Source organism: Calidris pugnax, unplaced genomic scaffold (assembly GCF_001431845.1).
Source record: "Calidris pugnax isolate Ruff unplaced genomic scaffold, ASM143184v1 scaffold44, whole genome shotgun sequence".
Classification (NCBI taxonomy): Eukaryota; Metazoa; Chordata; class Aves; order Charadriiformes; family Scolopacidae; genus Calidris; species Calidris pugnax.
In genome coordinates, this window is record NW_015094506.1 from 49,784,211 (window position 1) to 49,807,315 (window position 23,105).

The 23,105-nt window shown below is 36.7% G+C and overlaps 1 protein-coding gene across 1 annotated transcript in view; it reads right to left on the bottom strand.

Moving 5' to 3' along the window:
• The window catches only part of SEMA3A (sema domain, immunoglobulin domain (Ig), short basic domain, secreted, (semaphorin) 3A), a 241,125-nt gene that overhangs the window by 99,184 nt on the left and 118,836 nt on the right, over positions 1-23,105 (bottom strand). Inside the window, exons 3-5 of the mRNA XM_014964076.1 lie at positions 20,337-20,494; positions 17,569-17,631; positions 554-673 (exon numbers count right to left, since the gene is read on the bottom strand). Coding sequence (XP_014819562.1) covers positions 554-673; positions 17,569-17,631; positions 20,337-20,494 — 341 coding nt within the window. The remainder of the gene's footprint in view (positions 1-553; positions 674-17,568; positions 17,632-20,336; positions 20,495-23,105) is intronic.

Below are 23,105 nucleotides of genomic sequence, written 5' to 3' on the forward strand. Positions count from 1 at the left end.
GGGGGGGGGGGGGGAAGAGAGATGAAAAGTGATTTATTTTTCTCTAAAAAGTAAGGAACCGAACCCTAGGTCACATATGAAAAACTGTCAGTGTTAGAAGACAAATCTGAGAAGTAGGATTTATGAATGTGTGACATGATTTTAATTCCCAGCTGGGAGAAAGCTGCCATGGTGTCAGACTGTACTGACTGGTAGGAGACCAAAGGATTGTTGGCCCCCAAAAAAACCACACAGGCTGAACCTCTTACTGCTGGTATCTGTCCTGACTAAAAAAAGTGAGTGCTTTTAACTTCATGAAGGAGGCAGAATGGATTGCTTCATAATTATTTAAGCCCTTGGGGGAAAAGATGCTCTGTAGGGGAGAAAAGTACAGATTCTGCTGTGATTTATCAATCAGCACGTCAGCACCTGATTCAGGAGCAGGTCCTACCAGATCCACTCACCCAGTCACAGAAACTAGTGAGAGTGCGTTTTGGCAGGAAGACATCGTGGCAAAACACCAATAAAGATTAAAAAGAGGCAAAAAGAAAAATATTGTTTTAAGATAGTTTACCTCAGGATGGCTTCCAACTTCAATATAGGTGCAGACTGGATGAAAAGCCCCTGTTCCGCAAGCGTACAAGTGGGTTTGGTTGTAAGCCTTAAGCACCTTGATGAAATTAGCACATTCTCTCTGCAAAGAAAAGAGGGGGGAAAAAAAATATCCACAAAGTTAATCCAGTGATTAAGACTAATGGGAGCTCTTCTCAGCTAGGGATGTGTGGCTGAATGAGCAGATTTTAAAAGTGTGACCATTTCATGCTGTTTATAGGCTTGTTTATTGCTAAGCATTTAATAACTAGCCTGATTTAGGCTCTCATTTAAATATCTTTGGTTGTCATTTTATAAAGCATCCACGCCTGAAGAAAAGATTACACAAAAAAAATTCCTAATTTTTGTTTCAGACATGCTTCATCTTTGTAATTTATGCTATCCCCATGTTTGTAAGACAAAACCCATTTATAGAAATGTGTCAGAATGAAATAATGAAGAAAAATGGACCAACTGTTTGCTTGTATTCAATTAAGTAACAATTAGAAGAAAGATGGGCCAGATGGAAGGAGTTGATGAAAAACAAATCGTTGATACAACATTTCTAACAATAATGTGAATTCTGCCTCACCCCCATTGTCTGTGTTTAGGGGCCAGTTTTACAAAGATGAATACACATGCTAAACTTCAAAGCAATTATTGACTGCCCAGAGAATATAAACTTTGCAAGACTTGGACTTTACATTTTCTACCTAAGTAAATTATCCACATAAGTAATTCTAGTTCTCAGCAATTAAAAACCTAATAGCAACACTAACAGTCCCTAGTACAAACATTGTCTGTTATCTGTTAACAGAAATGTCATTATTAATGCCTAACATTATTAAAATGGAAATGTCTAACCTGACAATCAAGATGTTGCTTTCTTTTTCTGTTTATTTAGTATTATTATTTCCATCAAGTCTAACAACGAAAAGAAATATGTCAATGCCTGTGAATTAGTCTACTGACACAGTTGCAAATAATGGATTTTAAATAGGAGAAAAAAAAGAACATTGAAATAAAATAACTATTTCCGGCAAAGGTTGTGTTTAAAATGAAGGAAACTTTTTTATGCATATTTCATGACTTTTTTGGTACAGCACTCAGCTGTACCTCTGCAAGTGGACCAGGGTCCATGGAAAAAACACTTGAGTTACCACCCCCACAGAAATCTCATTGACTGGCATCATCCGTCTCTGTAACCTGCTTGCTAATTAAACCAGATACTCTCAAAGACAAAATAATGGCTCTGCCAGGAAAATGCATGTGCAATTTGAGACATGCCTTAGGCCACCACAGGAAAAAATAACGAACTTGCACAGATAAAACACCAATTCCCTGCCTTACACAAAGGACTGTACTGAAATGGCATTGTTCTTCCACTGTTATTGTTTATTTCCACAACAGATATTGACAATGTATTAAAAAGAGCACTCAGAGAAAAGCATACAGAATCTCACTACATCCTTGGCTTACTGCTGTTAACTTGTCTTTCCAACTGAGATGGAGGAGAAAACATAGAGATAGTTAAGGTAATCCAACAGGAAATTGAAAGAAATAGAGATGGATGTTACCAGGGGTCCCTCTTAATTCTTTCCATTCTGACCTTTCTTAATGAAAACACACACAATTTCTGGTGCATACGTATTCTTCCTCCCACACATGCATAAACACGAATATACATTTATTATATGTATATGTACCCACAGACTGCTGTCCACTGTCACAGTGGTAGAGTACTAAGAAAATATCTGCTATAAATCAATAAAATTACTATGTATGTTTTGATAGTGTTTTTAATGCTGTTGTTCTTTTTTCTTTTTAATAAAAGAAATATTGAAAAAACATGACAGTATGTTAATAATTCAATGCCCGCAAGAATAAAAATGGGCAATACTGCAAATTCAAATGAAAATAAAATGAATAAAATTGAAATAGATCCTTTCTTAAACTCTCATATTTCAGATGGAGCATCAGACTTTGACTATACATATTTTAAAACTGACCAATGATTTGTACATTATTAAATAATTCAGAATTATCTCAGAGATGTATCTGTCCAAATTAAATCACAGCACTGTTTCAGTAGGACTGTGCTTTGCCTTGTCTGGTTTGATACCATGATTTCTAAAACCTTTGTGGTCTACTACTATGGTTTCTTAATGTTTTTAAAAATTGCTTGCCTGAAGAACATGAAATGTTAGAGGCCGGTGGACACATACCTTTGCAAAAGGCTGAGAGTACAGGGGCTGGACCCAGTCAGTGTGAATCAAAACAGATTGTGCTGATTTCAGAGGAGCTATTCTAATTTACAGCAACACGCCACCTGTGACTATAGGCACTTGCTAAATACTGTTCAGCTGCTTATCTATAATATACAGCAAGAAGGTATTAGATAGCTAATACTTTAAAGGTGGGATGGAAAACCCTACTTAGTTTAGGGGCAGAGTCCTCTTTGATTTCTATGGACGGAAATTAAGAAAAATTCTATCATCTGCTTCACTGAATTATTCCAGATTAGCCTGGGGGGGGAGAGGGGAGGGAGTTAACTCTATCATAGCCATATTTGAGCTTCTAGTTCAGGATTGATAGTAGTCTAACTACATTAATATCAGTAAAGTCACTCTGGATTTATAATATATACTTCCAAAGGCAGAGTGGTTTATTCATCCCATCTTTTAAGCTCTCCTTATTTCCTTGTACAATGTATTTTTTACCATAGAAGTCTAAGAAATACACAACCTAGTTAAACAATGGGGAAGGCAAATACCTACAGCAATAAACCTTTGAGTATGACAAATAAATTTATATAACATTTAAAGTTCCCAGTCCAGTTCAGACTGCTCTTATAGCTTCCCTGTGTTTTATAGCTGCATAAAGGAACCATTAAGGTCTATTCAGTAAATTCTCATACACCTCCCTAACAGATTAGGTTTCTTTATATATTTTACATGATTGTAAAGAAATAAATAAAGAGGTGTATTAAACCACAATAAATGACATCAAAGTAAAGTTACAGTTCTGATTTAAGCCCTTGTCAACTCAGGAAGTTCAAAGTGAAGTTCCTGCCCTGCCTTGAGGACGGTGCTATTCTCCCTGGAACAATAGCAACAGGCGCATTGATTTCAATTGCAGGGTAATCAGATTCCTTCCTTTGTCTCATTGTGCTTATGTACAGCTGCGCAGGCAGAGCAGAAATGTTGTGTGGAAATGCAGTGTGGAAACATTGTACCTTTGCATTTGGTATTTCGAACTCAGCAAGAGTCTGCTTTGTGATGGTGAATATTAGGATTCCTTAGTTTTTGTAGCTCTGAGAATAAAAAGCTTCCCATAAACCTGTAACAAGTTTAACATCTTTGGCTGATTTGCTCAGACTCCAAATCTCAGCACACATGTGTGCCGAAGAAGATACCCTGATCAGGAAAAGTGTGTGTGCGCATCAAGGCGACTTGGGTCCACCATGACATGAGACTTGAGTGATGGACACCCATTTTCAGTCGCTGCTTCCCCATTCCTGCCCTCACTGCAAGGCTCCTACAATGGTACCTCCAGTTGTGAAACCTGGCAGACGGCTCTGCCAGTCCCCACACCGGTGGCTACGTCAATTTGACTACAAAGCAACTCCCCAGCCCCCTTGGCTGGAGGCCTGGAATTACTTGAGTGTCTCCAACTGGGCTTGTCCCACTTGGCAGCAGTGTCTCCCCTTGCCAGAGCCCCAGGGCCAGAGCTATATTGTTAGTGCGAAGGTCTGTGCCAGCAGAACCAAGCATTTCACTACATGATCTCAGAGTGTAAAGCACTGGAAAGGAGACAAAGACAACAAAAGAAATAGTATCTCAGTAAAATACAGCAGACAGGAGAAAATATTCACCGGAGGATGAGGAAGTAACTCAGAGCCAGAAGCTGTAAGGAATAAATTGTCATGGAATTTAAACACTGTGTCTGCATGTAAGTTCAGCCTCCCAGTACCTTTGTATGCATTTTCAATTTCCCCAGAAAAGGGATGTTGTTTAAAAGAAACATATTGTGGATATATCCATACTCTTTGAATATTCTTCTTTGTCAAGTAAAACAGCTGAAGGAAGAAAATTAGATTTTTAAAAATTATTTTCCAGGTGGAAATCAGGTTTTTTCTTGTTTTTTTTTTTTCATGTGTGAAAGCAGAGTGGTGCGGGTGTTTAAAATACTTTTAGCTTAATAATGTGAATGAAAATGAATGCAAGGTTTGCAAAGTTCTCTGTAGGCAGGGAGGTATTACTTGGATGAGTTATGAAAAGAAATCTTAAAGAGAAGCACTGGAATCACCATATGAATCATTATAAATTATTCCACTTAATAATCCTGTTTATTATAATGGACAGCTTAATATTGGGAAACTTTTCTTGCCTATATAAAGCCAAACACTCGTTTATGCCCTAAAGCTTGAGTTTATATATACAAACATACAGCAGAAAGCATAAATGATTGCATGTGGTACAGAATGATTGAGGTAGATATTAGAAGAGAGAATTAGGTATGTCAAGTGGGAGTTACTGCAGTCCTCAAAACTCCCATTCATTTATCTTGCCTACCCCTGGAGAGGATTAATCTTCATTTATATTTCAATAAATGGTATAAGGTTTCCCCAAGAGCTGCAGGTTCTGTCTTTGGCCTTGTAAAGACATACCTCAATCTTAAAATCCAAGCAACTATGCCCCTACATCATGTCTGAGATCTTTTACCAGAGCCTACAAGGTTGTCTTCTCTCTGTCGTGACAGAGGGAACTTTAGATGGCTACTTTTTGATGTTTTCACAGCGTAACTGCTGGATATGCTTCCGCAAACAGTCTTGTGATGGCATAATTGTCAATATCCTCCAAAGAATGGCCAAAGAAATGGCTCATGCCTTGTCTGTCTCTGCCATGTGCAGTGGCTGAATCATTCACCCCAAACATGGGGGACAATCCAGTTTGTTTCTCTGCTTGAAGGAATATGGACTATATTGGTCCCCAAAGCCCAAGCAGACACAACAGGCATTCCTGGGGTTAGTATGGCACATAAGGGCACAAGGACATCCAACTGAAGCCATTCTGCCTTGTGTACAGGAGTTAAAGCTTCCTTTGACCACCTGGAAGGAAAACCCAGAAGTTTACTGGGCACTCCTGAGTAGGAAAAAGGTTTTAACTTCAGGTACGTTACAGCTGTTTACACTTCCTTTAGACTTGACTGAAGAGGTTAGGGAGTTCAGATCCTCAGCTCCACATTGTTTACTGAAATGAACGTGGCTAAAAACATTTGCGGCATCCTGTGGTACAGCAGCCAAAGCACCAACCCCACTGAAAATTCTACCATACTGAACTCCTGCTTGTAGAACAATTTTAGAAATTATTAGACTGTCACTTATATTTAGAGTGTGAATTAAAGCCAAAGAGGTCCAGTGTGTCTAGACAGAGATCTTAACTCCAAATTTCAATTCCAAATATCATATACTATGTACAAGAGCAGAGGGCCTGTTTTGAAGAGAAGCTAAAGCATTAATTAAGTTTTCCAGAAGGGCACCCACTATATGAAGATCAATATGTCTAATTTACTAACCAAACATACACATTTATTTTTTGAGAGTTTTATAATATTTATATATCAAATTGACAGAACGGCTAATGCAGAGAGAGATTAGACTGAAAAAATAAATTGCAAGGAAAATGTCTGCAACCAAAAGCATAGGAGCCAAATGCAGAAAGACTGAAAAACAAACACTACAGATATGTAACACTGATTAGGCTGTGTTATGCAGACTTTTCCCGGACAGTTACAAAAATAAAGTCCATCCATCTGTCAAAACATCTGCTCCGCATATGAAAATTAAAACAGAATTTAGGTGGTTTTTATGAGTTTCCAGTAATTATCTCTCTTCCAGAAGCCTGGAATTTACATCCTTCGACCTGGATTACTGATGCAGCAAAGAGTTTTTAATGACATCTTTTTAAGTGGAAGTTAAAGGGTAAGTCCCTGTGACCAAGTAATATCCAGATTTTTCTCCTTATTTTAAGAAAGCTGTTTCATTCTTTTTAACCAGCATTGATGTCCATACTACTTCTCGGATACTACAGCAAATGCAAATGGCCAGATTATGCAGGGCAATAAGTAGAAATCCAAATAATCCATTACAGTATCATTAGCTTCAACAGTTTTCTGCCGATTTAATCCAGATAAAGATCAAACCCTGTGATGCATTCTCCCTTTATTTCAGCCTTCCCACATAGCCAAGTGATTAAAATATGAGAAGGTTTTGTCTAAACTGGATGGACAAGGGGATTTAAAGCTATCATCTAACAGCTGGACAAACAAAATAAATACCTGTTTTGTCTTTCAAATCAAAATGAATGGACAGTTGCCATATAAAGTCCCATGCATGAGTTTAATTAACATGTTTAGTTTTTTTTTTTTTTTTTTTTCTCTCCTTCTATCCAATTAGTTGAATTCTCAAGTGGCAAGGTCAGGGATATCTGTGGAGAATAAGTAATCCCCAGCAGTATTGCTGCCATTCAAATTTTTCCCACTACTGGAAGATCTTCCCGACTTATCAGGGAGCATTTTAACTTCTTTCTTTTGCTTGTGGGCTGCTGCCAGCTGCCACCAGATCCATCTGTATTGGCTAAGGATCTTCTTCAGCAAGCAGCAGCATTGTATCAAGGAAAGTATGATTGCCACGTACACAGATGATTGATTCTCAGCTAGATCCTGCAAACACTTTAGCCTGTCAGTAAGCACATGCAAGGAAGTCCTCTTCTGGGTGAGCTCCACACGGCATATGCTTTCACAGTTCTTGGTGCTTGTGTGCAAGTTTTTGTAAAATGCAGTAAGATTATTTTAAAATTGTTACTGTTTCCTTTTTTCTATTTCAGTAGTGCTTAGAAAAATACTGGTCAAAGAGCACGGTCTGCTTAAGCAGTCCCAGAATAGGCAGAAAGCAAAGCAAATTATTCCAGTCCTGTTAAAATACAATGATATTTTATGATTTTATTTTGTTGGAGTAAGCTAGTTGGTAACACTGCTGCAAAGCTATTTTGCTACGTGCTGTATTAGCAGTAACAGGAAAGTCCTCAAGTACTGGGAGCTTTGTAGAGGCCCTAATGAGTGGGGAAATCATGGGCAACACCTGTACTCAAGGAGATAACCTTCCAGCTGAACCTGTAGAGGCAGGTTCCAGCTGAACCTTTAGAGCAGGGGAGGCCAGCTGGCATGAAAACATTTGCAGGCTATGATTTATCACTGTGTACCCCTTGCAGTTTGGATCAATAATGTCATTTCCACGGCTGTTTTGTCATTATTGTGCCTTGCAATTAGCAGGATCAATGTTTTATAGAGCCAGTTTGCAATGCTGAGTGAAGTTAGTTGAGCAGCTGAAGTATCAAGGTCTGTGTTACAGAGAGGGATTTCTATTAACTTAGTTCTTGGGAATTACACCCCCATTAGTCAAAGCTGTATAAACAGTGTGTATCGTATCATACGCACATAACCCACGCAATCCTTGAATATGTGTAGATAAAGAAGATACCTGGTCTCTTTCATAAATCTGTTATTTTGTGGACTGAATTCTAATTGTATTTGTTTTCCCACCTCAGAGCTTTGGAAAAGCTGCCACAACTCTAGATCCAGTGGTCTTTATATTAGATTGTGATCTGGAGGACTTGACCCCTCTGGAGATGTCAGGAATGACACTACTCTTAGGCATGGTGACCACTGCCAACATTGCAGAGGACCCATTGATTAATTCCATATCTAGATTTTCCTCTGCTGTCAAGACGTGCCCTGAGAAATTTTAGACTGAAAGTGCTGATGAGGGTTGATAAGACATTTTTGGTTGCCTAGTACAGCTTACTGTACTTCCAGTTATCTTTCCAATTAAGTTATGCCTGTTATCTGTCTGATTTTTTGATATGACAAGAGTTCATGAGAATATTTAAAATGTATAATTTACTCAAGTTGCAGGATGTCTGCATGAATTTAAACCATTAAAGCATGAAGACAAGAAAAAAGAAGCCAACTAACAAAGCATATGATAAAAAAGCCACTGAAGAAAAGCAGATATATCCTGATTCTTTCAAGCCACAAAACTGCATGCCAAAGTAGTGAAGAGTTGTATTGTCAGCACACTTGCACAGCAGATGGAAAGCTCCTCTGGTTGTATTAGTGAGGGTGAAACACAGTATGTCTCCCTGCCTGTCTACCTACCTACTTGCAAATCTGGTAGTCACTACTGCTGCTTGGTCATTTGGCCCAGAGTTTACCACTAAGGCTGAGCATGGAGGTAGCTAAGCCAGGTGAGATACTCCTTCAGGACTGTCCTGAAAACAGTCTTAAGCCAGAAGCCATTAGAAGAAGTCATTAGAAGCCATGCTTTAAAGATGCCTCCCTTGACTGCACAGACTAAACACATCAGTCCTTCAAATCTTTATCATTAGCACTAACCATCTGACCTAGAGATCTTAGCAAGTAAAATTTCTCCGTTTTTTTTCTGCATTCAGTATATTCAAATTACAAGATGTATTTCCAACCCTTAAACCTTCACTCAGCAGATGCAGATAATAATTTTTCTGGACCTGTGAACAGCTAGAGGGATGCCAAGAAAAGCATGCAGCTCTAAATATCTAATTTAATGACCATCTCATATTTTTGTACATCTGGTTAATGCATAGTTAACAAGACAAAACAAACTCTTTTGTGGATGCAGTTCAGAGTTTTGCAGTCACAGCATGATTGTTGTACTTTAAACCTTTACATGAGTGTTAGCAAGCTTCCTTTATTGTGAATTGTTATGTTTTTCAGTTGTATGCACTTCCTACAGCACAGAATAAATTTATCTAAGGAACAGAAGAGTATTCCAGGAATAACTCAAAACATTGGGAAGCCTTGAGGTCAAGCAGAGACCAGTTCTTTTCTGACCATAACTCTAAAACAAAATTGGTTTTGCTCTGCAGAGTCAACCTGTCCCACATTTTGGGCACAGCTTTATTAGCAAAGAAATGAACAATACTGCTTGGTTTCAGCACAAGCAGTCTCACCAAGCCCAGCAGCAATTTAAGTTGCGACCACAGTCTAGATCTAAAGAGTCTCTCTCCTTTATCTCTTCTATCTGGGTGGGGTAATCACCTGTCTCCTGGAGAAATCAGATTACACCCCTCCTTTCCGAATAGGATCAACACCTGCTAATTGGGTGGAGTATTTCAGACAAACAGGTTGTCAAGCCTGTTGTAGACACATAAAGCACTTAGACTCTGTATCAGTCAACTTGCCTTTATTTAGCATATTACAGGCATAACCTGTAATGACTTCAACTCACAGCGGCCTAAGGAAAATATACTCCAAGCCTCTGTGCTGAAAGTGAATGTAAAGCTATGAAGTGTTGAAAGGAAGTAAAAGAGTGTTGCATCTATAAGGGACAGTTGCTTAGCAATATGTATGCCTGTAAATCAACATAGTCAGTAAACTGGATTATGAAGTTACATGTGCCTTGCTGTGGGAATCTGGAAATTTTTGTGTGGATATTAAACCACTTTGAAGCCACAGAGAGATGATGAACAGCAGAAACCTTAAGTGACAGAAGCCTAAAATTCCCCCTCAGTAAAAATTTGGCACCAAAGTGAAACTGTTGAAAGTTTGCTAAGCAGTTTTGGTGGGGTTTTTTTGGTTTTTTTGTTGTTGGGTTGTTTGGTGGGGTTTTTTTGTTTATTTATTTTTGTTTGTTTGTGGGGTGGGTTTATATATCTATATATTTATTCATGATGCGTGTATAGTAACCTAAAGTTTTGGAGGATGTTGATCGGGAAGGGAAAAGGAGAAGAGTAGATGATTTGATCCAACACAGATCACATCACTCAGTCAGAAGAAGAAAAATAACAGAAAAAACCTAAAAGCGAAAGAGAAAAAATAGATTCTTCCTTTATTTCCTGTTCTTACTTTTCTTGTTCTATCATCTTCAGAATACAAAACTTCCTCTACAATGAAAAGTTTTTTTTAAAGATCTTCTGTTGACATGAAGATGTGGAAACTGAACAAAGCATTAGCTTTGACAAAGGAAATAATTGCATATTATTTCCTAGGTTATTTTAAGAACTTTCCTTTTAACTGGTGTTTAGTTCTCTTACTTATTACAAACGTAAAAGAGACAATATTTTAGACTTTTGTGCAGCAGGGAGGAATTTAGTAGACCTATTTTTGGTGCATGTAAGCAATAAGACTACAGAAAGAAAATTAGTTATAGCCTAATTTAATAGTGACATAGTGACCACATCTTGAGCATAGAGGAACTATGATATGTGATCTTTCAGAGTAGACCTATCCTTAATTTTAAACTAGCCTTCCTTTTATTAACGCAACAGGAAAAAAACCTCCTAAACTAAATCAGACAAAAAAAAAAAAAACAAAAAACAACACGCAGTCTGTTTGCTAAAATAGAAAGAATGTGAAATAAATTCATAAGGGAAAAAAAGAAAAAAAAAAAAGAAATAAAAGATACGGCTCGCATGAAGAGAAAGGCTTTTCTCTGACTTCAAGAGCTTGAGATTGAAGCCCTGAAAGAAAACAGGGACTAAATATATCGATCATTTTTACTAGTTATCCAGTTAATGTGTTTCTCTGGAAAGAAATGTACAAAGAATAAATTTACTCTGTCCATCTTGGGATGCAATAAATCATAACAAGGAATTACCCAACATCATTTTGAAATAGCAATAGCTGCTAACTCGGCCATAAATAAAAGTAATTCTCAGACTTTGTCAAGGCAAAACTAAGGCTCATAAGGAACACTTACTGATAAAAAATGAAACCTCATATTTTTGGGAACATTTTTTCTTTCATTTCTCCTTTACTTCCCCTTTGCTAACTCTGTGACTTTGCATTTCAAGAACAACATAGAAAACATTTCTGCAAGCCTGCATTAAATCTGATGAATATCAAGTTTCTTTCAGAGGCAAATTTCTATAGTCACACCTATAAACAGAAAAATAAGCCCAAATCTGGAAAATTAGCTTTCCCCTTGATCTATATCAATTTGTTCCCCATACTCAAAGACTTAAATGACTTCCCATGATACATAAGTGGGTAAAATATGAAAATCTGAACAACTGCCAGCTTAATTCTTCCTCTGTATAAGTACACAAGTTATTACTTTACAGTAACTGATTTGCCTTGGTCAGTTCATATAAAGAAATATATGCAAATGCCTAAATGAACACAAGCTGTAGGATCAACATCTGAACTAAGAACCATAAACGAGGCTTTATGCTGGTGGGTGTGTTGTGGGGGTCCATCCAAGAACTGGAACTGGCAAAACCAGAATTTCCCGGGGGGGAAAATTCTGTTAGAGAGCTCCACAGGACTTTGAAAGACTCCAGTGTATTATACTTCCTTTTTACCAAGTTCAGTTCACCTCTAAGTGAAAGAGTTGTAGGTTTATTTTTTTCCTCCCTATTCGTCTTTCTCTTTTGTTTGTAGTCTATGTAAAGCCATCTTACACAGCAGCAACACTACTTACAAAATGTCTCACTTTCTTGTCTCCCAAATGGTAAGAAATACTTCGGAAGGATATCATGCCCACATTAAAGATCACAGACCAAATTAAAGAGTGAGCAGATCTCAAGCTAATACACCCAGCATACTAACTAGGAAAGGGGAAAGGAATATGCAGTGGCACTATTTGTCTTACAAATGGCTCAAAAGTCACATTTCTCCTTCTAGTAGGAAATACTCAGAGTAAATTCTGTGCCTAACCTGGAGCCCCATTGCTTTGGATTTTTGGTCATTTTATCCCTTCTTCTCCCAGGGAATTTGCACCTTTTCCTTTTTCCCAGGCTGGATGGGAATCATGAGTCTCTGTTAAAGGATTTCAGTGCTATGGTGGAACCAGCAAGCCAGAAACAAAACAGGGATGGCAGTGAGGGCTAGTGATAGAAAAGCTGGAAATCTGGCTGTAGATGTCCTCCAAAGGAAGAACCCTGACAGAAGAGGGTGAACTTCTCTTTGGCTTGCCCAAAAGGCCAGAGGAAATTTGACCAGAAGACCTGAGTCTGTCAGATTAATTTAGAAACAAGCTTTCTAGATCTAACCAGCATTGTACATTTAATTTTTGGATTTGGTCTTCAGATCTTTGTTTACAATAACAGATGAAAAGAATTACTTTCACTTTCTGCCTCCATGTTCTTCTATTTTCCCTAAGGCAACAACAGTAATAAAATGAGTTAAAGGGAATAGTGCTCACTTATTGCCAACTTTGTTTTTCCAAAGTATCACAAGATATGGCTGAGGAACACTTGCAAAGTTGCATAACACTTTTTCTTTTTTTTTTTTTTCCTTCTTCTTTCTTTCTAAATTAAATCATTGCACACTGATGGATCTATAAGCCTATGGAACTGCTAATCTTCCTACGATTTATGGAGGGGCTGGAAAAATTTAAAGGAAGCGTAAACTAAGATGCCATATGAACATTTTGGCTTAAATTAAGTATTATCATAACAAATGAGATGGTGAATTAAATTACAGCCATGTGATTCTACCTACATGAACCATAAACTCAATAATTAAGTGCCAGCCACACTTAAATGCAAAGAAGCACGCACAGAGTGTGGTTATGTCATGTGTAGTGTAAAGACTCTTGCTGCTTCTTAACTGGGAATTCTGACCCAAAATGATTCCAAATTACCAGCAAGAGATCTATCAAGTATAAAAAAGTGAATTGAGGTTGAATTCAGGTAAGAATTGATAACTAGGTAAAATCTAAGGGCAATTAAATAGCCCAAGTAGATGTCTACCTCCTATAATTTATAACATAGTCAGTGCTAATATACACACAATTGTGCTGATACACTTCAGCTGTTGAGGGAAATGACACAAAAGCGTAATTCTCTGTACAGACCTGTTTGTTCATGTGACAGAGCATATGTAGAACCTTGCTGATACCAAGCAAAAGTACTTGCTACTCTTTTTATCTGTTTGTATGCCAACATTTAATTCTTACCAGAAACATCCAGGGAGTAGCTGATTTCATATAGCAGGCAAAGTGTCTATAAGTATCTGTCATCATGTAGCTTGTCCTATGTGACTTTGTTAAAGTACCCATTGAAATTTTAAAGATTTATACATGTCAAGGCCAGAAGGGACCATTTCAACAACTTAATTTGAGCCAGGATCTTTGAAAGTGGCTAAATAAATTAGATAGTCAAATCGCACTTGAAAATAAGATCCTAAGGTACCCTTCAGAAACACATCTTTAAAGCCTTCAAGTCATAGAAATCTATCATACCCTTTAACAGGGATTTCTCTGATTAATTTTGTAGCATTTGAACCACTGCTATGGGGCCTCAGCCAAATCTAGTCCAGAGATGTATCAACAGCAGTCAAAATTTTAAAAACAATACTAAATTAATAGTTTAATGACTAGATGAGCTTTCCAGTCAAGAAGCTATCCCTACCCTATCCCTACCTGAAAAACTAACTAGTGTTTCTGGCAACTTTTGTAAATCACCCAAGCTTTGCTTTGCTGGTTTATGACATCCCAGGAATGTCAGAGTGGAATTGTAGCCACATTTCTCTTTTTTTTCAGTTACTTATTATTTAACCCATATGTAATGCTGAGGTTGCCATGTGTTTCTGCTGGGTCCCAGGTGCCTGTGAGATCTTAAAATGAAAATATTGAGGCTCGCTAGTGAGGGGTATGACTAGGAACATGTCTATAATGTAAGTTCAGTATAAAACCTGAGAACTATTCTGTAGAGACTTTGTCTTCTTTGATCATTACCAACGTCTGTTCAGGAATCATGAGAAATATTCACGAGAATTACAGCAACCAGAATAGATCAAATGAGAGAAATAAGACCAGAGTAGCAAGAAATCCTCACAGAATTGCTCATTTAGTTGAATTATGTAAACAAATATCTTATTTGTTATTTATAGTCTTTAACTTTTCATGAATAATGTTACTTGGTGCTTGTGATACTTTATACTGAGGAAATTGAAATATATTGTAATACTAAGTACTTGCATGGGACAGTAATTATTATTTTATTGGAAAAAAAATCTGTATTTTGTGGGAAAGCATACCATTTAATTTCTATCAGAGAAGTATTGCTGTAAGTATCACATAGCTGGGGGAGCTCTTTCCACCTCTCTTCTTCTTAGATTACACATATGAAAAAAAATGCTCCAAAGCATACTTTAAAAGGTTTATCTATCTATACAGTGAGCACAGCTTAACTAATTAATATATACTAAGCCCTTTAAGAAACAGAAATGAATGCTTAAGGAACAAAGGGAAATCAGGAGAGCGGGAACAGCCAGAGTCGCCCGCTCTCCTCAAATCCCGCGTGGACTGTCCTGAGTGACAAACCTGCTGTGCCAGGATTGGCATGACTGACAGTGTCAGTACAAGGAATCCCTCTGAAGGAGTGAAAAGGACAGTAAATTACCTCTTACAATTATGAGAGGAAGTCTGGGAGGTCATAGCCGAGGTTAGGAGTGGGGCAGAGCTGGGGTTACACTTGCGCTGCAGCTGCTGCAGTGCACCTGGCCTATTAGTGGGGACCTGCATTTTCAGCACTGACTTCCCCTGGAGATCAATAATTAAAAAAAAAAGGGTTTTTTAAAAAAGACCTTAATGTAGACATATAGACTGTCATGTAGAAAGTTTTGAACCATCACAAGTGAAGAATATCTAATATCTTAGCAGTGGTATGTGCTGAAAGTGATATTAAATCAAGCATGGTTTATGTGTCGCTTTATTTGTCCTCCATTTCTCTTGTTCCTTCTAATGAGAGTCTGTTGAGTTATTTTTATGGCCTTTATATTTCACACTCCCAAGGTACTGACAATGGCTTTAAGGAATAAATGAAGGAGGAATAATAAGTTTCTTAAATGATCTGTAATCTATATCTGTAATTACAGTTAAAGCACTTACATTTGTTTGTAGTGCACTGTTTTATGGCAAGAATAGGTAGCTGTAAATATCTAAAGATGATGACCTGAACACACCAAGATATATATTCCATCTTTCTAGTTGCCTCAGAAAACTGAACCCACTATATATGCAACCTATGCTTTTTTTTTTTTTTTCTCACCTACATCTGTGGAAAAGTGTAAAAATTAAAAAAAGAAAGCAAAACCACCCCCCAACACCTATATACGTGAAAAATATTTATTAAAACAAATTATATGATTTTAGAAACATTGTGCTGTACTTTTGTATCCTCAATTTGGGCTGCACTGTCCCCTGAACTCTGTCCTCCTGCTCTGCCTTATTCTTTTCCACCAGCTCGTGGGAGCGCTCCTAATGCACAGGACCATTGGAAGTAGCTGATGTGCCAGGGTCACACACCACACTGGTGCGTGGTACTGGCTTCACCTTTTCCTCGTGATGAGCAGATGTAGCTGCCCTAACGTCATAGGAAGCAAAAGAATCAAGGCAAATACAAAAGTTACAGTGTAAATAGTCATTTTAGGCTTAGACTAGTCAGAGAATTGGGACCTGAACTTCCCAGCTTGCTCCAGAATAAGAATGTCTCCATTTACAGTGAATGGTTTGGAATTGACCTGGCACAATGTATAAAACATACTCTCTCCTACTATTGTGAATTTCTAAAAATAATTATTAAAAAATAAAAAAGTATACTGTCATTCTAGAACCTGAATGTCCTATTAATTTTCTAGGTTTCAACCCCAGCTATCAAAAAATCTACTTAATATAATATAATACTTAGTATATGATCAAGCTGCAAGGTTACTTAATTTGCTCAGACATTTAACACTAGCCTTATTTTTTTTTAACCTTGAACATTAGATATTCTAGTCCTCACTTTGCAAAGTACTCCTGAAATTTATTTGTGAACATGAAGATGAATTAATTTAAACACATTTTTTCTATGTAATGAGGTAGCCCGAGTACCTGGCACTTTAGCTGTCCTTTCACATATATAGCTTAGCCCATATTTCTTAGTTTTTACCTAATCCACCTCTACTGTTCCCAAATGAATTTTTACAAAGACAACTGTCCTCTATGGCCTAGGTAAAGACTGATGAAACTATTTTTGTTATGACCTAGGAAATTATTCAAATGGAGCTCTCTAGAGGCATATGGTTGGCATTATGAATATTTTACAGAATCATCTCTGAAAATCAGGCCAATAGCATATACACACGGGGCCAAGTTCCACTCTCAGTTATACCTTGGCAACCACAATGATTTCCCATTTGGCTATGCTATGCAAGTATTTGTTTGGCTTATTACATGCATGCATTTTTTATATTTTTTTCCCTTCTTCAGCCCTCTCTTTCCATTTCCCATATTGTTCTTATAAAGAAGACAGTTATTATCATCATGGAATGATTATTATTTGGGGGCTACTGGCTAGGTCTCTCCTACCACATAAATACAGGCACTAAGACATACACAGGAATGAGGGAAAATGTACAGAAAATTACGCCTGGTGTAACAGTGTCTTTCCTGAGGCACCAAAACTGATGCAGAATGTTAAAGTGTCTTTGACCTCAGTCTTGCTATGAACTTCATGCAGGAAAGAGCTCAGAGAAACCCACTGACTCCAGTGAGATGCCACAAAGAGAGAGCACTTCTTGGAACTCACTGTAGGGCTGGGAGCTGGAGCAGGGCAAAAATAGGTCAAAAATAGGTCAAAATATCCTGAGATCAGAAGACAAGTATACAAGGGTTAATATTTTTCATTCTGATGTTTCTCCTCCCTTCTCTTTCTTGTTGATTTTTGTTTTGTTAGACAAATTCTATTTCATTTGCTTGATTTCCATTTATAAATTTAAAGCTTTCATTAAAAAGACAAAATTTCATTATTTTGAATAAGAAGGCTGAGATAACTAAAGACTGAAGTTATGATCAGATGTCATTTCTTCTTACAGAGGAGGAAAAATACTTTAAGAATTAGCACAATAAGACATAATAAAATATTTAGAATATTTTATAAAAGAAAAAAAAAAGCTAAAAAGATTTGTACTTACCAGAATATCTTTTCCAGCCCACTTGCACTCATCCCTTCGGGAATGAGATACAGGCCAAACAATCTAAAGACACAGAAGAAAAATCACGTTGTGTTATTTCATGCTTCAACAATCACAAATTGCAGACCAAATTCTACAGAGTGTCTCTCACTTTTTCCCATTCTTTTGCTTGTTTCCTTTTCTTCCATAAAATTTGACAACAAAGAAATGAAATGATACGAACAAAACAGGGATAATAGGAGTCAGAATAAAAACAATCTTGAAATATAGTCTGTATTGTGAATCTCAGCAATGAATCTTGAATGCTGATGATAAGAAGGTTGCTTCTCCATTAAGTGAGTGTTCTTTCACTGTTTTAAATCTGATGTAATGGAATGGAGACTGAAAGCAACAAAATGCAGGTACTTACTAACGATAAATTAGATCTATGTGAAATGTAATCTCATGTTAGAGTTACAACATCAGAAGCAGTTTGCCTTTTCGTTGTATCCACCAGTTCAGTCTTTTACTAAGTTTAGTTAGTTAAATAATAGAAAGGAAGCTATGGTATGTGAAAAGCAGCACACCATCAAAATAAAAACATTTATGCTGTTCCTATAGAGCTACTTTAACACAAGTAAGCCTAAATCTAGGTTTACTGTAATGTTTGCTTAGCAGAAAATGGATCTCACCTCATACAGAGAAAATCCAGAGACCCTCACAGTCAATTATTCATGTTTTTTTGAAAAGCTTTTAGGAATTACATATAGAATAAAACATGATCTTCCCATAAAATGCCAGGCTATTCATTTGGGAGCCTCAGATAATGCAATATGAATGGCCATAAGTCTGGATTACAGCCTTGGTGTTCAATACAGTTTGTTGGAAGAAAGTAAAAGGCAAAGTATTCAAATTAAAAGGAGAAAGAATTTATATGGATGACAGAATCGGTCAAAGGAGATGTTATATATGACATTTGAAAATTCAGTTTGCAACAATGGTTTTAAATTCAAAATTTTCTTAAAAATTAATGAAATCCAAACAGAAATCGAACATCTTAAGTCTATAAAATAAGACTGAAAATTTTATGAGCACGTTCTCTCAAAGGTTTCCTGCTACTTCCTGTTTCTATTCTCAGCTTAAAACGTGCAGAGACATGTGAAAATTAAAATTTACTAGGTTGAAAAACATTAACCAAACTTCTCAGATCTCCCAAAAGGACCAGTTCAAGCTCAGTTCAAGTTTTGGACAAAGATTTCTATATTATTCAAACCAATATTCCAATCCAAACATGAATGGCTAGATGTTCTTCCTCCTTTATTCTCACAGCACAATATTGTCCTCTAATTTTGTTCAGAATTCAGCTAAATTGAACCAGTTTTAATAAACCAGAAAGTTTGCTTTTGAGTTGTGCTGTTTTGTTGCTATCAACATTTAGACAGAAACTTTAGTTCATTTTTACATGGTGGAAACAATAACTGGTGAAGTTTGAACTCAAGTACAACACTGATTGCACTGTAATTTTGATTGAAGTTTCTTCTGTGATCGTCCTGTCTTTAATAAGCATATCCCCAAATTCTTTGAGACTTTTGTCTATTCTTAAATCTAAATTCTTAATTGTAGGTCTGTTCTTCAACTGTTGCCAACTTTCAGTTCCATGTTACCAACAGCAATTCTTAATATTTAATATAGTAATATTTGTATATATTTTCAATTAGTGTTCTAAAGCTATCTGAATACTTAAGTATGCAAGATACAATTCCTCCCATTCTGCAGAGCTGTTTTCTGCAATGAAAACACCTTCTTTCCTTTAATTATTCCAGATGTTTTGCACATTAAGCTATTAATCCCTCAGAGAATTCAAATAAATAGCTAGTTTCCTTTATAGCTGCTCTAAAGAGAATAGAAAAGAAAATACCCAGTTTTCCTTTTATCCTTTTTCCTTAGAGAATACAAATGAATAGCCTGTCTTCCCTCTGAACAGAAAACACAAGGTATTTATTGCTATCATCTTAGGAAGCTAATAGTCAAACGGGCAAAAGGTCAAGAACACCAAGAAAAAATATCCCTGGGTATTGAAGCAATATATCTCTCATAAAAGGGTACTCTCTAGATTTTAAAATGTGCCATCTAAATACTTAAATATAACAAATCAAACCTCCATCCCCTTGTTTACCTTCTTAGCATTTTGTCTTGTTAAAATAAATGAAAAATGAAATTATTTATTTAGACTCCAACAAAAGAACATTACCAAACCGTTTGTCAGCTTTTCATTCGTCACCAACTTTTACTGGAAAATTACACTCTCCATCATGAATGGCAAGCTTTTATGGACCTATTCTTCTTTTATTAATACTGAATCTATTTTGTTTTGAAAGCAGCAGAGTGCCTTCAAGTGCTGGGTTAAAGGACAGAAATCAACACTCAGACTCCCAAATAACTTCTTTTTCTCTGCAAAATAATGCAGAGTAATAAGGCCATTTTGTGTAAACTGTCATAATAGTTGTTTGGGGCTTTTTAGCAGTACACATGAAAGTATGTCTTGTTTTGGAAATAACTGGATTATTCACTTATCATTTACTTTTTCATAGTCTGAAAAAAAGCATTGTAGATTATACAGTCAGAGGTTATAGGTTCATTATATTATATTATGTTTTTGTTGTAATAATATTTCTGACATACAAATACTTATTACATAATTCATACAGTGCCCAGTATAGTCCGAGTAATAATAATTCTTCAGCATTACAAGTATATATTTACATTGTACAAAACATTAACAAAAATACCTTTTGATATTCCTTGATGTTAACCAGGTTGAAAGAAAATATGTGATCCTTTGCTCCAACGTACAACCGACTCCGTTCTTCATCCAAGAGGAAAGTATGGTAACTGGAGCTATTAGCTAGTCCATTGAAATTGATTATATTGTTGGATTCCAACATTTCTGAAAGATAAAGGTAATACTTTCCTTGTTCATATGGTCAAATAAAATACAGACTTATATTTTGACTTGCACAAATTTCATTTCAGGAATTTATACTTAGGAAGTAGAAACCAGTGAAAGAGCCAGGTACCTGGGGCCATGAAAGCTTTTATTTCAAGTACCTAAACCCAAACTGCTTGTGAGATTCAGCTCTACACAAACAAGGTCAAAACACCAGTGAAATCAATTAAAATCCTCTACGAGGCTTTAGGAGGTAAAATTCTATCCATGTAACTCATCAACTGTTGGACAAAGTTCAATTTTTTTCAATCAATGAGATTTACAAGGATAAACCTGAGCATGACCAGCCAATAAAAACCATATCTTAACACATACAAAACTATTTCATACAGATCTGTATGTTATGAGAAAGGGGATGAGAATGATCGAGATAAAATAAGAAAGTTGATGAGATAAAATAACATGTACATTCTATTCTTATATGTGCTGTTATCTTCTATCTTCAGTCTACTAACACAGGCAACATGCTGCACTCCTGCTTGGAACTGTGCATTTATCTATCACAAGAATAAAACTAGAGAAGGTAATTTTGCTTTTGTTTAAACTCTGTTTAAACCTGCCAAGGACAAGATTTTAAGTACAAGGATCCACAGAATCCTCTTAACTATTCACAAACATTAACAAAGACATACACGTTTCCCTGAAAATGCTTAAAAATATTTTTTCCATAAGATAATACAGACCATATTAGTATTAACTTCCGTGAAAACACTCTTTCTTTACTCCTGTCTACCTACATTCGTATCGGGACCAAAGCCAAACCATGTCTATCATATCAAGGCAAGTCTGCACTAGTAAGTCATCGATAAGAAACTTTCCCTGTGATGACAGCTCCTACACAGTTCAAGCCCTGACCTTGTGATGTATGGAGGCAAACACACAGTTATAGGAGCAGGAGCAGTTCGATGATGCCAGTGCTGCTCCTCACACAGCACTCATGAAGACAGATGAGAAAGGGAGTGAATACATCGGGCTCCAAGGGCTGATGGTTAGAGGGCACAGCCAGACCTCAGGGCAACTTATGTTTGTGTTAGAGACTCTGCCATATGTGCAATCCAAGGAAGTGTGTCGCTCCTCTCACATCAGCTGCCAAATGCCTAGATGTCTAGGATTTGCCTACTAGTGCAGCTACCTGCTCTGACTTTCTGGTTTTCAATAAGATCTCTCCCATTTTCCACAATTACTCCGATTGATGAGTGAGTGTAAGATAACACCCCCTATGCTGCTAAAAATCAAGGTGAAGCTGCATTTAAAAGGAAGCTTCTGCTTCATTTTCTTTTTAAACTCATTTTCCTTCTATTTCCCACTCCCACCCCCCACCCTACCCCGTCTTCTATTTTAATTGAAACAAGGAAGATGTTAGGTGGGGTTTTTTTGGCCCTATGTAAGACTGGTATTTAGGTTTTTACAGAATATCAGCCCTGCAGTTTAGTAGTCCCACAGATGTTAAACCTATTTTTTACATTCATTTATACCAGCTGGATTTTGAAGCAAGCTGATACTCTGTAATGACAAGAATTAGTAGGCAACATATTCAAGGAAGATAAAGATAACACTAAGAGTTGTATACCATTCAAGCCAGCTTTGCCCCAGTATTCTATGCACTTGTCTGGAAAAACTCTCACTAGAACCAAAAAGAGTTAATTTGCATAGAAGAGTAGCAAAGTGTCAGAGCATGCATTATATTTTGTTCCTTATTCTACATTTGTTCTGGCTAAATATACCTGTACACGTATATTACAGAATAATTTTTAAAACTTGTACTGCTTGAGACTTAAGTTCTCAATTTTTTAATTTTTTTTTTTTAATGTAACAAGAAGAAATCAAATCACCCCAAGCAGTCTTGTCAAAATAATTCTTCTGGCTTCCTGCCAAGTTCTAGAATTTGACTGTATTGTCCTCCAGTTCACTTATTTGCATTTTGTTAGAGACTTTACTAATTCTCTTTACATTGTAATGACTGATTCAGATGTTGAATGTCGACTCGCTGAATAGTGAGTGATGCAGATGATTGATTGCTTAACTTGTCTTAGAACTCTCTTGGCTAGAAATGCTTTGCCGTCATCTGTATCTGATCATTTTTCTTATAATATAGCTGTCAAAAACCTTTGTAATTTTTTTCATCTTTCTTGGTTTGAACTCGCATAGGTATGATTCTGCCCTTTGTGACTGTGGCATAAAGACAAGTGTCTGCTGAAATCAACGTTACACAAATATAAAACTGATGTAAATGGAAATATGATCAGTTAGGCACACAGCCACTTGGTTTAAAACAAGCCTGATACGATTTTGCTAATGCAGAGTTCTACATATTCACCTCTACAGATGGTGATCAATGTTTTCTTTTCTTTCTAATATTAATGAAAAATGCCAGATCATAATATTGGAGTCTAAGGTTTATTATGGCCAAGAGTAAATTACATCATCATCGTCACTGTTCATATGTCTCCACAGTATAAGTTAAAAGGGCCAGGTGTAGCTATGCAGGGAAATGTATGGTTTTTTTCCTTTTCCCTTTCTGTGACTTTTTAAGAGTATGCAACAGCCTTAA